The sequence below is a fragment of the Pimephales promelas genome, chromosome 24 (assembly GCF_988280905.1).
Source record: "Pimephales promelas chromosome 24, fPimPro1.hap1.1, whole genome shotgun sequence".
Lineage (NCBI taxonomy): Eukaryota > Metazoa > Chordata > Actinopteri > Cypriniformes > Leuciscidae > Pimephales > Pimephales promelas.
In genome coordinates, this window is record NC_142792.1 from 25,971,249 (window position 1) to 25,991,092 (window position 19,844).

General features: G+C 36.5%; 2 protein-coding genes across 3 annotated transcripts; both read right to left on the bottom strand.

Annotated features, from left to right (window-relative positions):
- Nucleotides 1–602: 602 nt before the first annotated feature.
- LOC120489822 (uncharacterized) lies at nucleotides 603–8,441 on the bottom strand. 2 transcript variants are annotated; one of them, XM_039686967.2, is made up of 5 exons: nucleotides 8,366–8,441; nucleotides 2,743–3,972; nucleotides 2,265–2,401; nucleotides 2,012–2,127; nucleotides 603–1,812 (listed from the first exon to the last, which is right to left on the bottom strand). In XM_039686967.2, exons 1-5 carry the CDS (start codon nucleotides 8,379–8,381, stop codon nucleotides 1,671–1,673), a joined length of 1,641 nt encoding a protein of 546 aa, XP_039542901.2. In that variant the 5' UTR covers nucleotides 8,382–8,441; the 3' UTR covers nucleotides 603–1,670. The 2 variants fall into 2 exon arrangements, with proteins under 2 accessions (XP_039542901.2, XP_039542902.2); XM_039686968.2 differs by having other exon boundaries at nucleotides 1,723–1,812; nucleotides 2,016–2,127.
- A 4,105-nt stretch (nucleotides 8,442–12,546) lies between these two features.
- LOC120489830 (uncharacterized) lies at nucleotides 12,547–18,587 on the bottom strand. The gene is made up of 3 exons (XM_039686983.2): nucleotides 18,525–18,587; nucleotides 17,899–18,033; nucleotides 12,547–13,670 (listed from the first exon to the last, which is right to left on the bottom strand). The coding sequence occupies exons 2-3, from the start codon at nucleotides 17,981–17,983 to the stop codon at nucleotides 12,772–12,774; spliced, it is 984 nt and encodes a 327-aa protein (XP_039542917.2). The 5' UTR covers nucleotides 17,984–18,033; nucleotides 18,525–18,587; the 3' UTR covers nucleotides 12,547–12,771.
- Between the last annotated feature and the right edge of the window lie 1,257 nt (nucleotides 18,588–19,844).

The window sequence follows — 19,844 nt, forward strand, 5'->3', positions numbered from 1 at the left end:
ATGCTAATTATTTCCCATTTGCTTTTCTGAAAAATGGTGTTAGTCAGCTCCAGTTTGTATCCAGGAGACTTCTGAGCATGAACAGTCTAAGACCTCTCATGGAGACTTCAGATGCCCCAACACCTGCGATGAGACGACTAAACGCCTATGAAGAGACGACTCAACGCCGGCGATATGTTATGCCATAAATTATTACATGATTAACTAAATTTATTTTTCCATGTACATTTCTGAAATACACTTTTTGTAAAGCTACTTTGAAACAATATGTATTGTGAAAAGCGCAATACATATAAATTTGAATTGAATTGAATTAAGGGGCTCTGTATCTAAATTGAATATAAATTTGCCATTATTAAATCTACAAAAGTGATTCAGTCAAAATTCAGTGATTCAGGCAGCGAGTGAGCTCTGCGTGTATTTAACATTTTTAACTCATTTAAGACTGTGCTTTTGAGTTTACTCAACAACATGGGCGTTTGACAATTTTGTGTTCGCATCGTTCAACGCAAGCGTGAAAAAGAACTCTATGCAGCTCATTTAAAAACTCATACACTCAATTATTAATGACAATATTATTTTAAATTACCCATGGACCATCATCAAGTAAATAGTTGCATCATGAGCATTTTATTCTCTCCATTAAATCACATGTACAATGCCAACAACAAAAATATTTAACCCACAACCACTATTTTGGGCTGTAACACTGACACAGACATCCAATGCGAATCTAGTAACATTCATTGAAGCATTTATTTGTCATTGACATTTGCAATTAAATTTTATATCATGATGGCAGCAAAGCAGAGTTCATAGTAACTGTGCAGAGAATATTGGATTTTATTGCAAATACACAACTTATCCAGCAGGTGAAAATTAACTCCACTCACTCATCAAATTTTAATGTTTTATAGATTTTAGAACTCTTTTTAAACCTTAAAAAAAATCCCACTGCAAAACAAACGGTGTAAAACAAAAAAAAACAGGTACATGCAGGCAGAGGATACAAACACACGTAAGAAACGAGAATGGACCAGGAGTGAGGGAGAACAAAGGGTTTAAATACACATAGGGGAGATTGGGGACCCAGATAGCAAACTGACATTGAATCAACGTGGAAATATGACATCGAAACAACGTTAATCTGACATTGTTTTGCTCATCGAATTAACGTTGAACCAACGTCAGACGCGTCATTCTTTCAAAACTAACGGAAAATCAACTTGAAATCAACGTTGTTTCAACGTTATGAAAGCAAACCAATTTTCGATTTTCATTTAGCTTCGAAGAATGCCGCGTCTGACGTTGGTTCAACGTTAATTCGATGAGCAAAGTCAACGTTGTTTCAATGTCATGAGAGACGTCGTTTCCACATTGATTCAATGTCAGTTTGCTGTCTGGGGAAACAAGGCAAAGCTGGGGCAATTAACTAAACACAGGTGAATGAAATAAACAGTAACGAGGAGTGGGAAAATGGAAACCGGAATAAATCAAACCACAAAGAACGGGGGAAACACATGACACACATGTAACAACGTGTTTGTAGCACTTGAATAAATGTTTTGCGAGAGATACTTCTTTTCATCTGTGGGTTTATATTTAGTCTCTTCCGAAAGATGAATACAGCACCTCCACCAACCCAAAGGATAAAAATTAACTAAAGAAACTTAAGTACTGAAAGGTAAGAGACATGGTTGTGGAACCAGAGCATAGAAACTTCCATGTCTTGTCTCTCCATTCCTGAGAATATGGCACTGAAAACCAAATCGCGTGTTGAAAAGCTTCCCAACAAGGCCATCACTCTTCAAACTATTGGGTGAAAAAGAGCACATTAGACCACTAGCACAGATGTGCCCAATGTGACATTTATTGTAATCTCTATTAAACACATCATTTCCGAGGTGAATTAAATTATTTTTCAGTTAAAGTTTGTAAAAATAAACTTTTCATAAAGGGTTTACATTTTTTGCAAGATGAGCATTATGATTTTATTTGTATTGGTACTAACCTACAGACAAAGTATTTGACTCCTGGAAACCTCTTCGATTCGTCATACGAGACCATGTTCCCCTGTTCCCCCTCCATCCATTTCCAACCTCTTCCTCCACAGGGATCAACCAGAACCTGCAGATTATTACAGTCATTTCTCAAGAAATAGGAGAGGCGTCATCTCCTAGACTACATTGTCTGTTAACTGTCCCACATGTATTTGTTATCTGTAGTGTTTTAAATGTACAAATAAATGTACTGTACTGAGTTACCTCATAGCTATTGGCCTGATGCGCGTCCCCGTTATATTCATAATTGCAGCGCTGATCCTGCACAAATCCACTGTGCCACCCACTGTCAAGTCCAATGGCTTTGCACACCGCAAGTTGAGTTTTAGAAAGAACAGCATCTGTAAACCACAAGGATTTATGGGTTAATCAAGCCCACTGATTTAAGAAGAGCTTCTAGCTTGAAGATACAAATCTGTTGTCTTAGATTAGCGTATGAGAGTTAAAAGATAATTTCCCCCCCCTAAGATTTAGGTACTGATCAGTTCATTGCAATTCCAGTACATGCGATCAGGTATGGAATGGAACTGTAAGAAGAAGCTCAACCATAAATATCTACAAGTGCTTAAAGATGTAATGAATCGTGATACTGTAAATTGATTTAAAAAGCATGGACAAAACACATTAAAATTTAGAATCAGCCTATCTAATGTGAGTGTATGTAAAGTAAGAGTTTTCATACTGCTGGGCACATCTCTGGTCTGAACCCACTGGAGGACCTGACTCCTGCAGCTGCTGGGTTTAAATTGACACACATCACGACATGTGCCGATGGTGCCAGTGCAGACCTCATTGTCCTTACAAACGCTGTTTTGTGTGCAGTTGTTACACTGGTGTGGTATGAAGGATGGACAAGGCGGCTGTGAGCATTTGTACTCGGATGGTTCAGGGTGTGTGGCGGAGCCCCAGCCAGATGAACATGTGGCCTTGCAGACAGTGGCTCCACCTTCAGATCTGCACTCGACTCGTCCGTTAACCTGCTCCTTGTAGCACACAGGTGAGGCCCTCCACTGTCCTCCAGAGCACACCTCGATCTCAGGGAAGGGCTTGTATGATCCACCACATTTCAGTTTCACCTGCTGCTGGGCTGTGCTGTGGTAGAGCTTCTCACAGTGGCTGTTGAGAAGATCCCCGGCCTTTAGAGGGCCACATCCATTTTTATTGAAGAGTCTCCACTGCTGTGAGACATAGTCCTGAAAAAACTTCTCGAGTGAATTACTGTTCTCTGATTTTCCAGTGACTAGTAGATATTTCGACCAAGCTAAAACCGCTTCCTTTTCAAGAGCAAACATGTAGCGCACAAAATAATCAATCTGATCACTGTAGTATTTTGTGCACTCTACTGGCTCACTAGTCTGACTTTGTAAGTCCTGGACCAGTGACTTACGGAAAATATCCAGAATCCCTTCTCCAAATCCAGTGCCCATCATCATGTGGTGAAAGTTTCTGAGATAAAGTTGAAAAGAGTTTCCCCCTGTGAACTGAGCTCCAACTTCAGAAACATATTGGCGTTGGGTAATTGTATAGTTTTTAAGTTGTGTGTGCAGAGTGCTGATGTTTCGAAACTTCTCAGTCACATTACTGTATTTCACAAAGATTTGTGTCCACTGGATGTCATGTCGAACAGACTCAACTATTTCTTTAGTGAAGTCCTTTAGCTCCTTTATACTGAAATAAATTGTTGGCAGATCAGGGACTGGTTTATAGACCATATAATTGATTTTATCTTCAAGATCTGCATAGTCATTACATGATGGACCGCGGAAAATCTTGTGACACTCGCAGAACACTTGTGTGGTTTCCTGGATGGGTGTGCATTCTTCTCCCTGCTTACAATTCATGTCTGAGCCCAAACAGCAGTATTGAAGCAGATAAAGGACAGCGAGGATCGTCTTCACAGTAGCCATGACAGCTTAAAAATGAAAGCATTAAAAGTATAATTAGAAGCATTGAATATGTGGCCTGGTGTCACTTAATTCACAGTCTGCTTATAAGGTCACACACTGAGTGTTCTTTACTGTTAAAGTTGCACTACAGAAGATTTATTTTATTGAACCAGTACATTAAAAAATCTGTTCTATGACATAAATCATTATGATCATAACTTGTATAACACATTATCATATCTTGTATAACACATTATGTAGCTAGATACTATCTCAGTTAGTGTAATGTTTGCTTCCCTTGCTGAGTCTGCTTCCACTCAGTGTTTTTTTTTTCTTTACATAAATATCTTTTGATTGACTGTGCTGCATCTTTATCCAAGGAGTAATCCAAGGCAAAAACAGCCTAGACTTACTAAAACAATACCAGACATTGAACTGAGGAAACTGAAGACTATAACACAAAGGTAAAAGAGAAATTAAACAAGACTCATGTGTTACTGAGTCTTGCGGTATTAAGGCCATTGCACACTGAGTACAAAATTTTCGTGTGCGTATTTTCGTGTTTGTCAGCCTAAAAATTTGTCACGCACAAAAACCTTGCACACCGAGTCCGATGCGTATTTATTAAACCTTTGCAAAAAAAAAAAAAAAAAAAAGCAAAAATAGCAAATGAATTCGTCGAGCAGTGAGGATGATTTCGTTGCCCTCTCTCTTATTGAACAGAGAAGAATGAGAAAATATTGCGTGGGTCCATCCAATCCTGAAATTGCGCCGAGAGGAAGGAGAGAACCACCTCTTTATCAAGGAGTTGCGAATTTATCCCGAGCGATTAAAAATTTACTTCAGATTGTCAGTGGAACAGTTTGATGCTTTGCTTGCAATTCTGGAGCCACATATTAAAAACAAGACCACCAATTTCCGTGAACGAAACGATTCTGAACAGTGACTGGCAGTATGTCTAAGGGATGGACAGCACACACACACACGAAGCGCTGGGCAGACAGAACAGCTGTATAGGCTGTTATATATTGTGCCAAAATAATACATTAGTTATCGAATTGGCTGATCATTCACACCCTATGCAATCCGAAATTTCAATCTGATTGAAAGGGGAGGTTTATTCCTTTCATAAATCCAATCGAGAGAAGAGGACATAAACACTTGATCGAATTGAAAACCAAAACTGAAAGCAATGCGCATATGTGAAATGATGTGCGGAACGAGCTCCCCCGACCCTGAATTGTCAAAAAACCTCTCAAAATGCTGGCTGTGGATGCGAAAAACACATGCCTCCCAGAAACTGTGATGATTTACTGTCTCGTGTACTATTATGTATAACACTATGGTATGTTTTGATTGGTATGTGTGTGGTTGTACAACCAGCTAACGGTCAATATAACCTCACCTGTATCATGCCTCCTACCTAATTAATCCTAATTTAATGACTCACACTTTGATGTACATCACCTTCTCTTAGAATGCAGTGTGAATTTGTTAAGTCTGTTTGAGCTTGAATGAACAGTCTAAGCATGCTGGGGATAAAGACCATAACTCAAATAAGAGCCACTTTCCCTCTCAGACATCTTTTTCAGGCTTTATTAGAGGGATACTCCACTTTTTTGGAAATTGGCTCATTTTACAACTCCCTCAGGGTTAAATATTTGGGTTTTACCATTTTCGAATCCATTCAGCCGATCTTCTGATATTTAAAAGAATATCAGTAACCAGACAGTTTCTGGTCTCATTGACTTCCATAGTGGGAAAAAAAATATACGATGGAAGTCAATGAGACCAGAAATTCTCTGGTTACTGATATTCTTCTAAATATCAGAAAATCGGCTGAATGGATTCGAAAACGGTAAAAACTCAACTGTTTAGAGTATCCCTTTAAAGACAGTCCACATGTGACCATCCTCTTGGTAGTTTTTCATCCAGCTGAAAACTCTTGTTTCTGGTGATACTGGGGAACCCCCTTTCCCTTCCATGGGGGCCCAGAGGGCTCCCAGCCGGCCTGGATTCCAACCAGATCCGGCCTCATGGAGGGGAGAAAACACTCTCTCACAAAGTAACAAGGGCAATTTCAGGAGTTTGTAACCAGGACTCTAACGAACAATGACTCCTATCACCCAATCTTCTGACTTCCTCACATCTCCTGGGTGCTCGGCGTGGCCTCGACCAAACTAGCCATGTGCTCATGGAGAAAGATAACTTTCAAACAAATTCCACGTGCCACTGCCGGAACCCTCAACGACTTCAATTTTCCACAACTTCAAGAATTGTTCCCACTACAAATGCAAGTATTCAATTCAATGAAAGGTGAAAATGAAATGCTGTTGGTCCTTCTCATCTTCTCCATCGTTAAATCATTCCATCTCTCACTCCTTTTTCCTACACATGTATTTATATATGTTTGTTTAGTTTATTTATGTTCATGATTTAGTTAATAAAACTTGTGGACTTTATGTATTTTGTTCTGATTAACTGATTGCAAACAAAGTCATGTGGACATGGAAGATATCTATTATAATAAATTAGTAATCAAAAGAGTTTGTTGGACGATAATTGATTGCAATATTAATTTAGCCATGTCAAGTTACTGCAATTAACTGACCCAAATATTCAGAATTAAGCATACGTTATTATTGGTTATTTGTATTTCCTATATCTAAGTTCCTTACACCTGGAAACAAATCATGTTCAAATAGGCTATATCGACCATTCTACAGAATTGGTTAGTTAGAGTTAGAAAGTTAGATTTGGAAAGTTTTTTATACATGCAAATTGTATAATATCCAAGGTAAACATTTCAACTGCAGTTCATTCTCATACTGTATTTTCGGAAAGTTTTGGAATATATCCTCTCCCCAAATGTGTCACTAATAAAAAAACAAAACAATAATAATTTATGTAATGAGAAGGCTTATCGCTTGACCTATTAAGAAATTTTTACATCTACCTTGTAAATATTTTTTTTTGCTATTTTATTAAAAAGTGTTCAACACTTTCCTAACCCAACAACAATTACAATTTGAACAATACTTCAAATGTAATATTTCTTTTCTTAAAATATAGCCTACATTTTATCATACATAAGATGACCTAGTCAATTAATCTGATTAAATCTTGTGTGTTTTATCAAGCTTGTGTGGGTGTTCACAAGTTTGCATACATTGCCTCAGATAATTTGCGTTTGAAGAATGCACGCTCTTTGTGGGTCACATTAACAGATAACAATGACTGACATCTCTCTTTTTTATATAGATTACATAAATGGAGAAAAATTTAGTTTTGAATTAGATCATTTAAAATACACACTTAAAGGTCTATAAAGATATATTGCTCATGACTGTGTGAATAGTATTCGCTAAGTTTTGTTTAAGTTTAGAGAGGTGCTCCAGAAAAAAAGTTCCCGGAGACAGAGAGGCAGAAAGCACACCCTGTTTATTTTCTTTATTTTAGAAAAGCACATCTTTTATTTCGATTGTAAGCGGACACATAAAAAAGAGACATTTTTTATTTTTTCATTTTTGTATGACCAAAAATTTGTATTTTAAGTCTATTTTGCTGCTATGTGAAAAAAAATCACCCGAAATGTGCCGGCGCATTTGCCGACCCCAGTGGGTTAATGCACAACAGTTTAGGCAAGTCACAATTCGAGCATGTATCTAGTATCAATCATCCTTTGAAATAACCATATGAATTTTTTTCCCCATATTTCCACATTTATATGATTTTGAAAAACTATTCCATTTGAATCGAATGATTTAATCCAAGTGATTGCATTATATTCACAGATCTAATTTAGACCATTATTCATGGAGTATCGGGCCAATAGCTATGAGGTAACTCAGTACAGTACATTCATTATGATACAAATTCAGACCCTGCAATAAAAAACAACAATCTACATTAAAAAGGCCAACTTCCTTTTGAGCGCAGCTAATGACTGTAATTTTGAAAGTTGTCCGGACTCTTTCTTTTTCACAGTTTTTTCACAGTTCAAAATCTTAAATAATTAACGTAAATAAAAAAGACAGGATTATAAATCACAGTTTCTCTTACATCCCCTTGGAAACTAGGGCTATAACCTTATTTATTAAGGTTGTATGGGTCAAACACAATGCCAGTAACTATGTAGATTTATTTATTACATTTTTTTGTGTTGGAGCCAGTGAAAATTTTGGCAGTGCATGTAAAAATGTGAAACACTGGCTCAAATGGGCCAGTAAAATGTAATCCTTAGCATTAAGCCTTGCAAATACTTAGATGTCAATAAAATGAAATACACTAAAATTTCACAGGATCAGATGTAATAGCATTGACTACCAGATTGCTGCAACACACGTTACTGAAAACCTTAGAGTTAAAAAATTAAATGAATGAATGATGTTGAGATACAAGAGAAAAACAATAACTCACCAGAAAACGCGATCATACAGGTAAATAACCAGACACTAGACTAGAACCAACAGTGGGCTATTTATGCTGAAGCTAATGAATCACATGACATTAAAAAAGGAAGACAAGGTTCATTAAAACATGAATGGACACAATGACCTCTATTGGTCATAAAGAATTCATGCCAATTATACAAATTCAATATCTTGTTTTGTTGTAATTTTCCATTAGAAACTTACTTGTATGTCCTTTAATCTTTTTTTTCTGATGATATGCCTCAGTCTGCTGATTTCTGGGGCAAGATTAGTAGAGATAGAACATTTAATAAAGCTTTAAAATTTGCTCCACCTGGCCTTTCCTAACAATGATTGTGAACAAGCCTTAGCTCTTACAAATACCGAATGAACGTCTCTCTACACCAGACGCTATTGGGGTGACGTGACAAAAGCAAATCTAACACATTATAATGAATAATGCTACTTTATCTACTGGACGCGGCGTGACACGATAAATCCCTGATAGAAAACTTTTGGATGTAGCCTACTCCAGTGATGTTGACACAAAGGAGAAATGGGTTTGCAACATTTCCTTTTGTCCGTATTCAGTGTTGTGGCGTGAAAGGAAAATATGATGAGGCATATCCCGCCCTCAGATTCACCAGTACAACGCTGGGTAATGAAGAGAGACCACAATGCTCAATACAATGCCTCAATATATTAGCTTCTGACAATATGAAGCCCAAAAAGTTAAGAGGCCAAGTAGTTATGTAGTACTTTATTAATTACAATATTTCAAATAAATACTATAGAAATTGCAGCTTTATGCATGGCCTCAAGTATATATTTTAAGTTATTAAATTAATATAAAGGTGTGATTAGTGGCTTAAGTTAAGTTTCAACTAGAGAAACATTTAGTCTGGGACTAACGAATGTTCCCTTCGTTGATATGCTCAAAAATATCCTGCAGTCATGAGGATGTATGAGACTCTATACAGACATAAAAAACACTCAGCCTAGAGCCAAGAGATGTGCATGTGCTGAGGGAACACAACGATGCGGAACGGCATTATCCAGATGTATGACGTCTGCACTTCTACGAAGATGAATTAATCATCGTAGGGGTTGATCGTCTTGGTTCTAACAGAAATAAACAAACTCTGTGCCATCTACTAAACTGTTGGCAATGTAGACTTAAAATATAGGTTTTAGATAAAGCATATTCACAAGCGAATTATTTCTTTAAGCAACATTTGGACATTATTATTACTATTCTAAAACTTTTATTAACATGGTTGGTGTATTTAGCATGTCCTTTAACTCCTTAACATTTTCCTATGAATATAAATATTTACGGATATTCATTTATTACAGTACAATTAGTTTTTGAATCACTACAATTACAATGCATATTGCACTGCTCTGGCAGTGGCGACATTTGGAAAGTAGTCATTTTTTGTTTTGTTGTTAAAAAAAAGCCATTAAAGGGGTCTGAAAAGTCGCTAAATCTACCAACAATGTCATGGCAACACTGGCTGTGCTTATTCCATTCATTTATGTATCATATCGTACAAGGTTTAAATAATTTAAATACACATATCAAAACAGTAGAACATGAGTATAATGTAGTATTTAAATTGATTAACTCCTGATCAGCTCTGATTTCTGAGACACACAGAGAGGCAACAGTAACACGGATATTTGATTTGCTAATTCGCTAATTTGGTAATTCACTTCACACACATGATTGTGTAGTGATTTTATAAGTTTGCATACAATATCGTGCTTTCCGCTGGCTCACCTCTTATACAGCAAACACAAGGAGTGACTGTAGCCACTGGGGTGGTGATGGCACAGTGGATGAGACACATGCCTTTGGTGTGAGAGACCCAAGTTCGAATCCACTGTGAGACACCAATGTGTCCCTGAGCAAGACACTTAACCTCTAGTTGCTCCAGAGGTGTGCGACCTCTGACATATATAGCAATTGTAAGTCGCTTTGGATAAAAGCGTCAGCTAAATGAATAAATGTAAATGTAGCCGCATTTGCATTACAAACTTTTGCAATATGTTCTAAAGGTCGCAAATTCTAAATGCGGCATTTCCATTAACTGATATTATGCTGCTAAACTTTAATTTTTTACTCTCGAGTCATTCCAAACATCATGGCATTGTATATCAGTCACCACACTAGCCATTATTTTAAATGGAAGGAGACGTACTTGAAAGCACACATGAGGTGTTTTTCCCTTGTATCCGCTTCAAGGTCTTAATAAATTGTGGCCTTTCTTTGTTGTTTAGAATCCAGTATTCCTCTAATACTTAAGTCTTTTATGAGTTTAATGAAGAACTCTGTCTCATTTTCTGTCCAAACATACAGCGTTAACTTTAAAGAATGATCGACTTTTACATACTCTAGTTTTGCAAAATATTCCTGCTTTGAAATGCTTGAAAAACTATTTTTTTGCAATTATATAAACTGACATGTTTAGATTGGGAGTAGGGGTGTGACGTATCAGACGTATTTGTATCTGCTGGGGGGGGGGGGTATTTGAGTAAGGCCACGCCCCCTTGTGGGGTTCTGACATTGAGGGGGGGAAGTATTTGAGTAAGGCCACGCCCCCTTGTCGGGTTCTGACGTGTAATGACATAGGGCTAACTCATTGGTCGCACGTCAGAGGCCCCCGTGCCATTGGATGTGCAGTTCCTGCAGCACAGCCTATGAGTGAGCCAGATCCTCAATGTACTAGCTGTGCAGCTGCAAATGCGTTTTACATACAAGCTTCCTTTTCCTCGATTTACTGAAAAGGATGTAAAACGCATTTGCAGCTGCACAGCACATTGAGGGTCTGGCTCACTCATAGGCTGTGCTGCGGCAAGTGCACATCCAATGGCATGCGAACATGGAATAATCTCCCGAAACTCAGCTTCCCGAAAGTTATAAACTGCCTCCGGAACCCATTTAAAGGAGAACTCCGGCGCAAAATGAACCTATGGTCTAAACATCGGTACCTGCTCAACTGTTCTCTGAGACTTGTTTTCATGATAATCGAATGGTAAGAGTTTTATCTCTAAAAACTAAGATAATTGTAGTCCCCCTGTTGGCCCAGTGCTCTGGGCAAGTGCCCACTAGGCCCGTGCGCTAATCCGTGCCTTGTCGTAAAGTAAACCAACTCCAGTTTTTCAGAAATATAACTGTATTGAGAAAGAGAGAGTGCTAAAGCTACTCGGGTCCTTTTATCTTTAAATCTTTAAGTAAATCTTTAAAAAATTTCAAAAAAGATTTACGTGAAAACAAAAATGCCAACAGTCGCTTTTGTCATGTTTTGCGATCTTGCTAGTTTACAGTGATTTATTTTTAATTAGATGTCGGATAAAACTTGCATTTGTTGGTGAAATGATGGGTTTGTGCGACGTTGTTCCAAAGAGGCGTGTTACAGGAGGGTTTTAGTGGCTTGACGGTGGTAATGCTGTATGGTTTCTGTGCTAGAGGCCAGAGGCAATTAGCCCGGCACAAAGCCCTGGCGCGAGTGATTTCATTGGTAAGTCAATGCAAAGAGGCGTTACGCGCGTTCAATATTCCTGCCGCGCGAATGAGGCATAGAGCTCGGTCCGCGAATTGAGCGTCTGGCCCGTTAAGCGCTAATGATTTAGTTAGTGCTTTTTGTGCATTCACGCGTTTGACGCGAATTCCCGCCTGCCACCCGAGTTGAAAAATCTGAATCTGACACAAATATGGCGATGATGATGCCCACGCCGCTGTTCTGCTCTCCAGAGCAAATACAGAGCGATGACTCCCTCGATGAATGCTCGATCAACATAAAAAAGATGGCCGCCAACATGTTTCGAATCTGACGCGCGTAAATTTAGTTTCAAACTTTTGTTTTTAAAGGTTTTATTTTGCTGTTGACGCGCGAATGGAATCAAAGTGTTCAAGCGTATAACTAGACGTGGTAGGCGCGAATTTGACACACTATTCGCGTCTGGTGTGAACGCACAGTTAAAGTCTGATTTATAGAACGGTGTAAATGTTTTAACGGATAAGATATGGGTACCTTCATTTGTTGTGTTATGTATTTGTACTATTTGTTTGTGCTGCCTATCTTGACCAGGACTCCCTGGTATAAGAGATATTTTATCTCAATGGAACTTCCTGGTAAAATAAATGAAATAAAATATAATAAAAAGTACACTTGATCCAGTGCCAAGAGTAAAATCATCAATTTCAGAGTAAGTCAGAATAAATTCAAACCTAACAATTTGTAATTAGGGTAAAAAAAATCATGACAATTACATAATCAATTCAAAGATGATCAATACAAAACATCAAATGCTCGGAAATTAAGAGTAAAAGACATATAACACTGCAATTTCTTTCTAGAATGAGTTTGCAAAATTACTTTTTTAGATATCTTTAGTGCATTTCACGTATCAAATAAAAGTCCTCTTTTCAGTGTGTGTTCTCATGTGGGTATAACGGGTTCCTTTATGTGTGAAGCTCTTTCCACACTGAGGACAGGTGTAAGGTTTCTCTCCAGTGTGAAGTCTCATGTGACTCTTCAGACTTTCTTTTCGTGGGAAGCTCTTCCCACACTGAGGACAGGCGTATGGTTTCTCTCCGGTGTGAACTCTCATGTGATTATTGAGGTTTCCTGTGTTTGTGCAAGTTATTCCACAGTGATGGCAAATAAAAGGCTTTTGTCCAATATGAGTTTTTACATGGCGTTTAAGATGTTTCTGGTCTTTAAACCTCGTCCCACACTGATGACATGCAAAACAGTTCGCTCTTAAGTGAAGCTTCATGTGCTTAGTAAGGGTTTCTTTCCGTGCGAAACATTTTCCGCACTGACCACACGAGAAAGGCTTCTCTCCAGTGTGAACTCTCATGTGAGCCTTAAGATTTCCTTTTAGATTCAAGGCTTTTCCACACAGTTTGCAGATGTACGCACTCTCTCCAGTGTGAATGATCATGTGAGCATAAAGCGTTCCTTTATGTGTGAAACTCTTTCCACACTGATTACATGTGAACGGCTTCTCTCCAGTGTGAATCCTCATGTGGACTTTAAAGTTTCCATGTTGATAAAAACTCTTTCCACACTGTTGGCAGGTGAAAGGCTTCTCTCCAGTGTGAATTCTCATGTGGACTTTAAGGTTTCCTTTTTTTTTGAAAGACTTTCCACACTGTACGCAGATGAACTGACTTGTAGTTCCTGTGTCTTGAGCACTTTTTTCGGAGGAAGTCTTTTCAGTCTCTGAGCATGTTTCTTCAGTTAGGAAATCATGGTATTTCTCATTCAGATCTCGACCCTCCTCTTTCAGTGCTATCAGGTCTAAGGCAAATAGAGACAAATATATGTTAACCAAGCAACAGACATCAAAACATTTAGCCATTTAAAGCATAAAACCCAACAATACATGTAGCTGTAAGCATGGATAAATATAGGAGGACTGTTTAATCAGCCTGGTCTCATTGTTAATACGTAGCTATTTTACGTTTTTGCAAAGATAGAAAACGTACTTTTTAGTACGTTTGGATAGATGCTGAAACGTATAATATAGACGTATCTGCAACATTTAAACGTAACATTATTACGTTTTTACAGCTACAAAACGTAAACTATTTACGTATATTCTATATCATAAAGATATCTGGATAATTTCCCTTTTTACTATTTTATAGATAAATGTAAGATCCCGTAACCCTAATCCCAAACCTAAACATACCCATTTTATACTTAATATAAAAAAGGATAAAACGTAACAGACAGGTGTTGGGAAAGGGCAGTTTTATTAACAATATAGCATTAAAATATATTTGAGCCACCTACTCCTACCCCTAAACCTACCATAACAATTCCTTAAAACTACGTAAAAAACTACAATTATGAAGAAAAACATAACTAACAGACAAGTATAATCACAATAATTTATTTATTGCGAAAATGTCAAAACCGATACCAAAAGCCGTTCACATGATGAAGCGTTGCAGTCGCAGTCTTCTCTCTGGCAGTATTGTAATAGTTTTGTATGAAGTACAGAGCAGAAATTAAATTACTAATGAAAATGTTAATCCGGCTTGGTTCGCGCTTCTCCATTTCAAAATTCAAATGAACTAAACTAACCAACCGTCTACAGTCCTTCATGTCGCAAACTGTGACGAAGCAGGGAAGAGCCAATGAACGTTTGATATCGCTGCCGTAAAAGATGACGTATGGGCGCAATATTTGAATTTGAATTCATCACCAGCGCGGGGTTTGACTTTGACTTGTAACGTTACGGTCGCTGCTGAGAATGGAGATCTGGATAAGAGGCTGAAATCGCTGAATTAGGAGTTGTTTCTTGCAAACAACTATGGATTCTAAAGATTTGGATTACATCAAACTATTAAAATTGATGTCTTTTGTGAATTTTTGTTGTGTTTTATAGGAGAAAACGCTTTATGTGTCTCAAGGTAAATAAACTATTACAAAATGGTTGAACGAGTAACGTTAAAGAATGAATTTTTTAAGGTTTTATAGTGTATTGTTTAACACCATGCAGGCGAAACGAGCAAAATGTTAATATTTATGAGTATTATATCAATAATGCGACTGAAAACTTCATTAATAAGACAGTGGGATGCAATAGAGTCAAAACATAATGCTACGATATTAATATGCATAAATTGTGATACGTACAATACGTTGGTGGATTTGTTCATACGTAAATAAATTACGTTTTTGTGCTGTCAATACGTAAATATTTTACGTTTTAGTACTGTAAATACGTCAGTATTATACGTTTCTGCGCATATAAAACGTAATTATATATACGTATGATAGAACGACACTTTACGTACACATACATACGTATTCTCATGAGATCACGTTGGTTTAATAGTGTTATGTGCTAAACTTTCTTCAGCCAGCTTGTGGCGTTATGACCCTGAATCACAGAAGATGTGATCTTTATCAGACAAAGCACTTAGAAGATCCAAATCTCTTCCTATTTTAGTTTTATGACATTAATTTAAACCCTTGCAATGGCCACACTGTTCGAGATATTGAAGATGCTAAATGTCTTGGCTATTGGTGTGTCTCAATTAGCACTGAAGGGGTGGATCCTGGAATTCGATACTGCTTCAATGTATATCTAATGAGTGATTATAATCAGGCCATTAATTAATATTTTTGCTTCTAAATATCAAATGAGTTGAACGACTTCTCTAGGCTTGTGAGATTTTACTTAATTGATTTTACCTGAGTGCTAACTGAAATGTTTTTTCATGTATTCTCTAATTTCTGTATTTGATATCTGAATGCAGTAACAGCGCTTGCTCATTTAGCCTGGCTTCGAATAATGAAATATGGAGAGATTTTTTGTTTGAGAAAGGTCCTCAACATTTAGAAACATTCTAGCTCACCCTGACGACTATAGGTCACAGCGGTCATTGGAACCAGTAGTTTAAGTGATCATTTCTTAGTTAAAGACTTCACTGTGTTAGATTAAAGTGTAGCTTTTCTTGAAAGAAAGAACGAATTTTATTGATGTTTTGAGAAATTTTTCCTGTTTATAGTTCGAGCTTGGCCAAATCAAACCTTGAAGAAGCTGTGTGTCGGTGTTTGTGTTAGTCTTTGCGCCCAGCAACCTAAATTTGTGTGTGTCCATCTGCATAGAGAGCCTAAGTCCCTCCCCTCCCGGCTCATTTCGGAAAAATATCAAGGAAATGATTCGGATATGAAAAAAATAGTCACACTTAGCTTCCTTCCGGTCAAAAATGACTGACCATAGGAAATGAATGGTAAATACAAGAAAATAGGAAAACTCAGAGAAACTTTTGGTGGTACAAACTACAGATCAGCCACTGTGCAGAAAAAGTGTACAGCAATGAAGGGGTGACTCTCTAAAACATCAAGAGTGCAAAATTAAACTGACAAGACTGCAACAGCAATTTTTTAGAAAATGCAAAATAAAATAAATCAATGAAAAAAAAAAACAATCGCTGAAATGCACACGCACACACAGAGAGAGAAATAAAATAAATGAACTGGTAAGAATGCAACAGCAAATTTTTAGAATATGCTAAATAAAATCAATAAATGAAACAAACACATTTGTTGAAATAAAAGCAATAAATCATGAATAAATTAAAATCCAAATGATATTCTTATCCTCTCACTTACAGACAGACATATAAGCCGCTTTCCGACCGGAGGGACTTTTGCAGTTCCTAGAACCTAACGTTCCTATTTTACCCTTTTTTTCTCGTGTTCCGTCCGGGGATTTTTTTCTTGAGGAGCTGGGGAAAGCAGAGGTATATAACCCCCTTTATGCAAAGGCGACAGAGCATTCCTCGCACACCAGCCTCTGTGAGTTTCCTGAAAAAGGTCCAGGCACAGATGAGGAAGCTGGTGTGTGCACACAACCTCCCCAAAAGAGGAAAAGGTGCCAATTGTGCAGGCCGGAGGATGTGAAAACCAGAAATATCTGCACCCTATTTTGATGTGAAAATAATAATATCATAAAAATCTTAAAAAATTCTAAATAATAATAATAATAAAAATATTATTGAACGAAAATACAATTGATTGGTTTTCCTGGGGGGGAAAAGTTAAATTTTAAGGCTTCTGTCTTTTTTGACCTAAGTGTTGCTGGTGTTTATTGTTTGAATAAAAAAAATATTAAAATGAAAGTTTTTATAGAGTAACTGTTTAATAAAAGCAATAAGCCCCTTTGAAGCCGTGTTTTACAGTGAATTTAGAAGGCTTTCAGGTACTTTGATTCGTGTTGTAGCCAACAACGCCCCTTAGCTGTTTTAAATTCACTGTAAATCAGGACTTCGCGGGACTTATTGCTTTATTATACACAATGTGAACAATCATCTTATGGACATTATGTATTAAAACAAATGCCTGCAGAGGGCGCCAATGCTCTTGTGTTTTACAGCAGATCAAATCTTTGTTTAATATTGGCCAAACAACATTTAATTCAAATGTTTGTATTGTTTAAATTAAATTAAAAAATGCGTCCAAGAACATGTGGACTCAGCACAAGGGATTCAACTTTTTATTTGAAATCATAACAGTTTAACAGCATATTTAGTAACATATTGATATATTCTTCTGTGTTGGTATAGGATTATCAATGATGTATCTTACAAAATTAAACTCACTGGGCATATGTTAATTATTTGATTAACACCCTTGCGAATTCACAATAGCACTATTCGATTTTCTTTGGTTTTTCAACAAAACTCTCATGAAAACACTTTATGACAGCCACTGTGTAAATTATTACATTTCAAAAACGAGATGGAGTAAAAACAATTTTAGAATTAGCCTAGCTGTTAATGTTAAAATTTCTATTTACATGCACCCATGTAGATTATATCCAAAAATATATAGCAATTGAATTAAACATTTTTTACTTGCATTAGTGTTGGTCTGGTCATGTGATCTCATGTCCGACCGCTACATGTGAAATAAACCCACTTTATTTAAGACACTCATATGATATTCTTCAAAAATATCTTTAATTTCTATAGAGCTGCACATTTTAATAAAGATCAAATAAACCAACCCATTTGTGTCTCAGTATCTTCTTGTTTCACACTGAATGTTTCTTCAATCTTCACGTCTTCAGTCTCCTCTTTAATAAATGCCATCTTTATAACAGTGTGTCACGTGAATCTCAGTCGCTTCCTATGTGTTTGTCCTGTTTAAGATATTTAATAGAAAGAAAAATAAGCCCACACTAAATATGTGTGTCTCAATCAGATCAGTAGTTCAGTTAACTGGTGAGAGCGTCAGTCAGAATGAGAGTTAATGGACTTAAATCACTCGATTAGATTAAACACACAAGTGGTTTGTCAAAGTTGTCATTTGTCATGTTTTGTTTTTATTGGATTTACACTGTTATATCCAGCAGATGACGTCAGTGTGTGTCATCAGTTATTTCAATCAAATACTAAATACATCCGTTTCTCTCATCATTATTTACAACTGAACAAATTCGTGTTTACCATTTAATTCACGATATTAGGAGCAAAATAAGAAATTATTTTAATAAATTATTAAATAATTGTACTCAAGTGTAAAGCATTACAATGTTACATTCAGTAATAAATATTTGCCTTTTGATCGCATGCAAAAACTACAAAATACACTGAATGGTTTGCATCTAAATAAACGGTTTAAAACACTAACCTTTCTTCAGCCAAATCACAACAGTTGCAGGAGCGCGGCGCAGCCATATGACGTCACTTCGCCGAACCATAATAAAAGTCCTGTTCACATGCTAAAATGTGCATGAAAATTACATTAAAAAAGAAAGGAAAAACACATATAAATAATAATACACGAAGCAAAAACAATAGGATCCTCTCACCATCAGTGCTCTGGTCCTAATAAAACTTACCAGAAGTATTTAGAGTAATAAAGACATTTAAATACATAATTGTGTTCTGAAAATAACTGCTTATGAAAGTGTTTGTAACACATCTAATATTTGAGATTCTGTCTAAGTCATGAGGTTGGCAATTTATTTTTTAATTATTATTATCAATGGGTTTTTTTTTTCCACAAGCCATTTAGTCATTTTTGTTTGATAAATTTTCTAGTGCCATAGCAAAAACTATTACTGTCAATGTTTGTCTATAAAGTAAACAATTATTAGGGTCACATATTATTCAAAAACAAATGAATGAATCCTAAATATAATTGCAATTGTCTTTCCACATTAGCATGCACAATACAGGTAGCTGTGTAACATCTGAAAATCTGCTTTCACATTGCTTGTAGGGGTAAAGATAAATATCTGACCATTTTGAGCCCTAAACAAACTCAGCCTAATGTCAAAATCACACAAAAATCAGAGAAGGGGTTTTTAAATGACAAATGGAGGTTAATATACAACAGAGACTGACAATTAGAAAGCTATTGGTGTTTCAGTGGGACAGCATCAAAGACTCACGACAAAGCCTTAAACATTAACAATATTACATAAGATCAGTTAATGTAAGGTTTGTTTCATTTTAATGAAATGTAATATTTTGTTAATGTATAGTTGTCCACAAGTCTCCACATCTATGGAACACTTAATAATGTATATTTATAACATTTGTTGCTCAAGACTGGAATTTTGTTTCTGTAAAAGTAAGTAAAAAAGTATTTTTTGTGTGAACTATCCCTTTAAACGTGTACTTCAGTGTGCAATCTTGAAAAATCTTGTAAAATTGTAAATATGATCTAAAACATAAAAACAGTCAGAAATACAACATTTCAACATTTAAAAATACAAGTCAAGTCACCTTGATTTATATAGCGTTATACAATACACATTATTTCAAAGCAGCTTTAAAGTGATAGCAGGAAAATGATTTATTTCAGGCTTCAGTGTTGATTCAGTTGTTAAGATCATCAAATATTAAATTAGTTCATTTCATCGATAAAGCAGCTCTGTAGAAAACAGCGATGTAATTGTCCAGCTTGGATAGTTAAAACAATATTAAAATAGGATATTAACAT

Excerpts from the sequence above, each read along its gene's own strand:
- LOC120489830 (XM_039686983.2), bottom strand. The coding sequence starts at position 17,983 with ATGGCATTTATTAAAGAGGAGACTGAAGACGTGAAGATTGAAGAAACA. Across the intron at positions 13,671-17,898 it reads AGATACTGAGACACAAATGG|ACCTGATAGCACTGAAAGAG; the intron begins GTTGGTTTATTT and ends TATTTGCCTTAG.
- LOC120489822 (XM_039686967.2), bottom strand. Across the intron at positions 2,402-2,742 it reads GACCAGAGATGTGCCCAGCA|ATGCTGTTCTTTCTAAAACT; the intron begins GTATGAAAACTC and ends TGTGGTTTACAG. Across the intron at positions 1,813-2,011 it reads GTCAAATACTTTGTCTGTAG|TTTGAAGAGTGATGGCCTTG; the intron begins GTTAGTACCAAT and ends TTCACCCAATAG.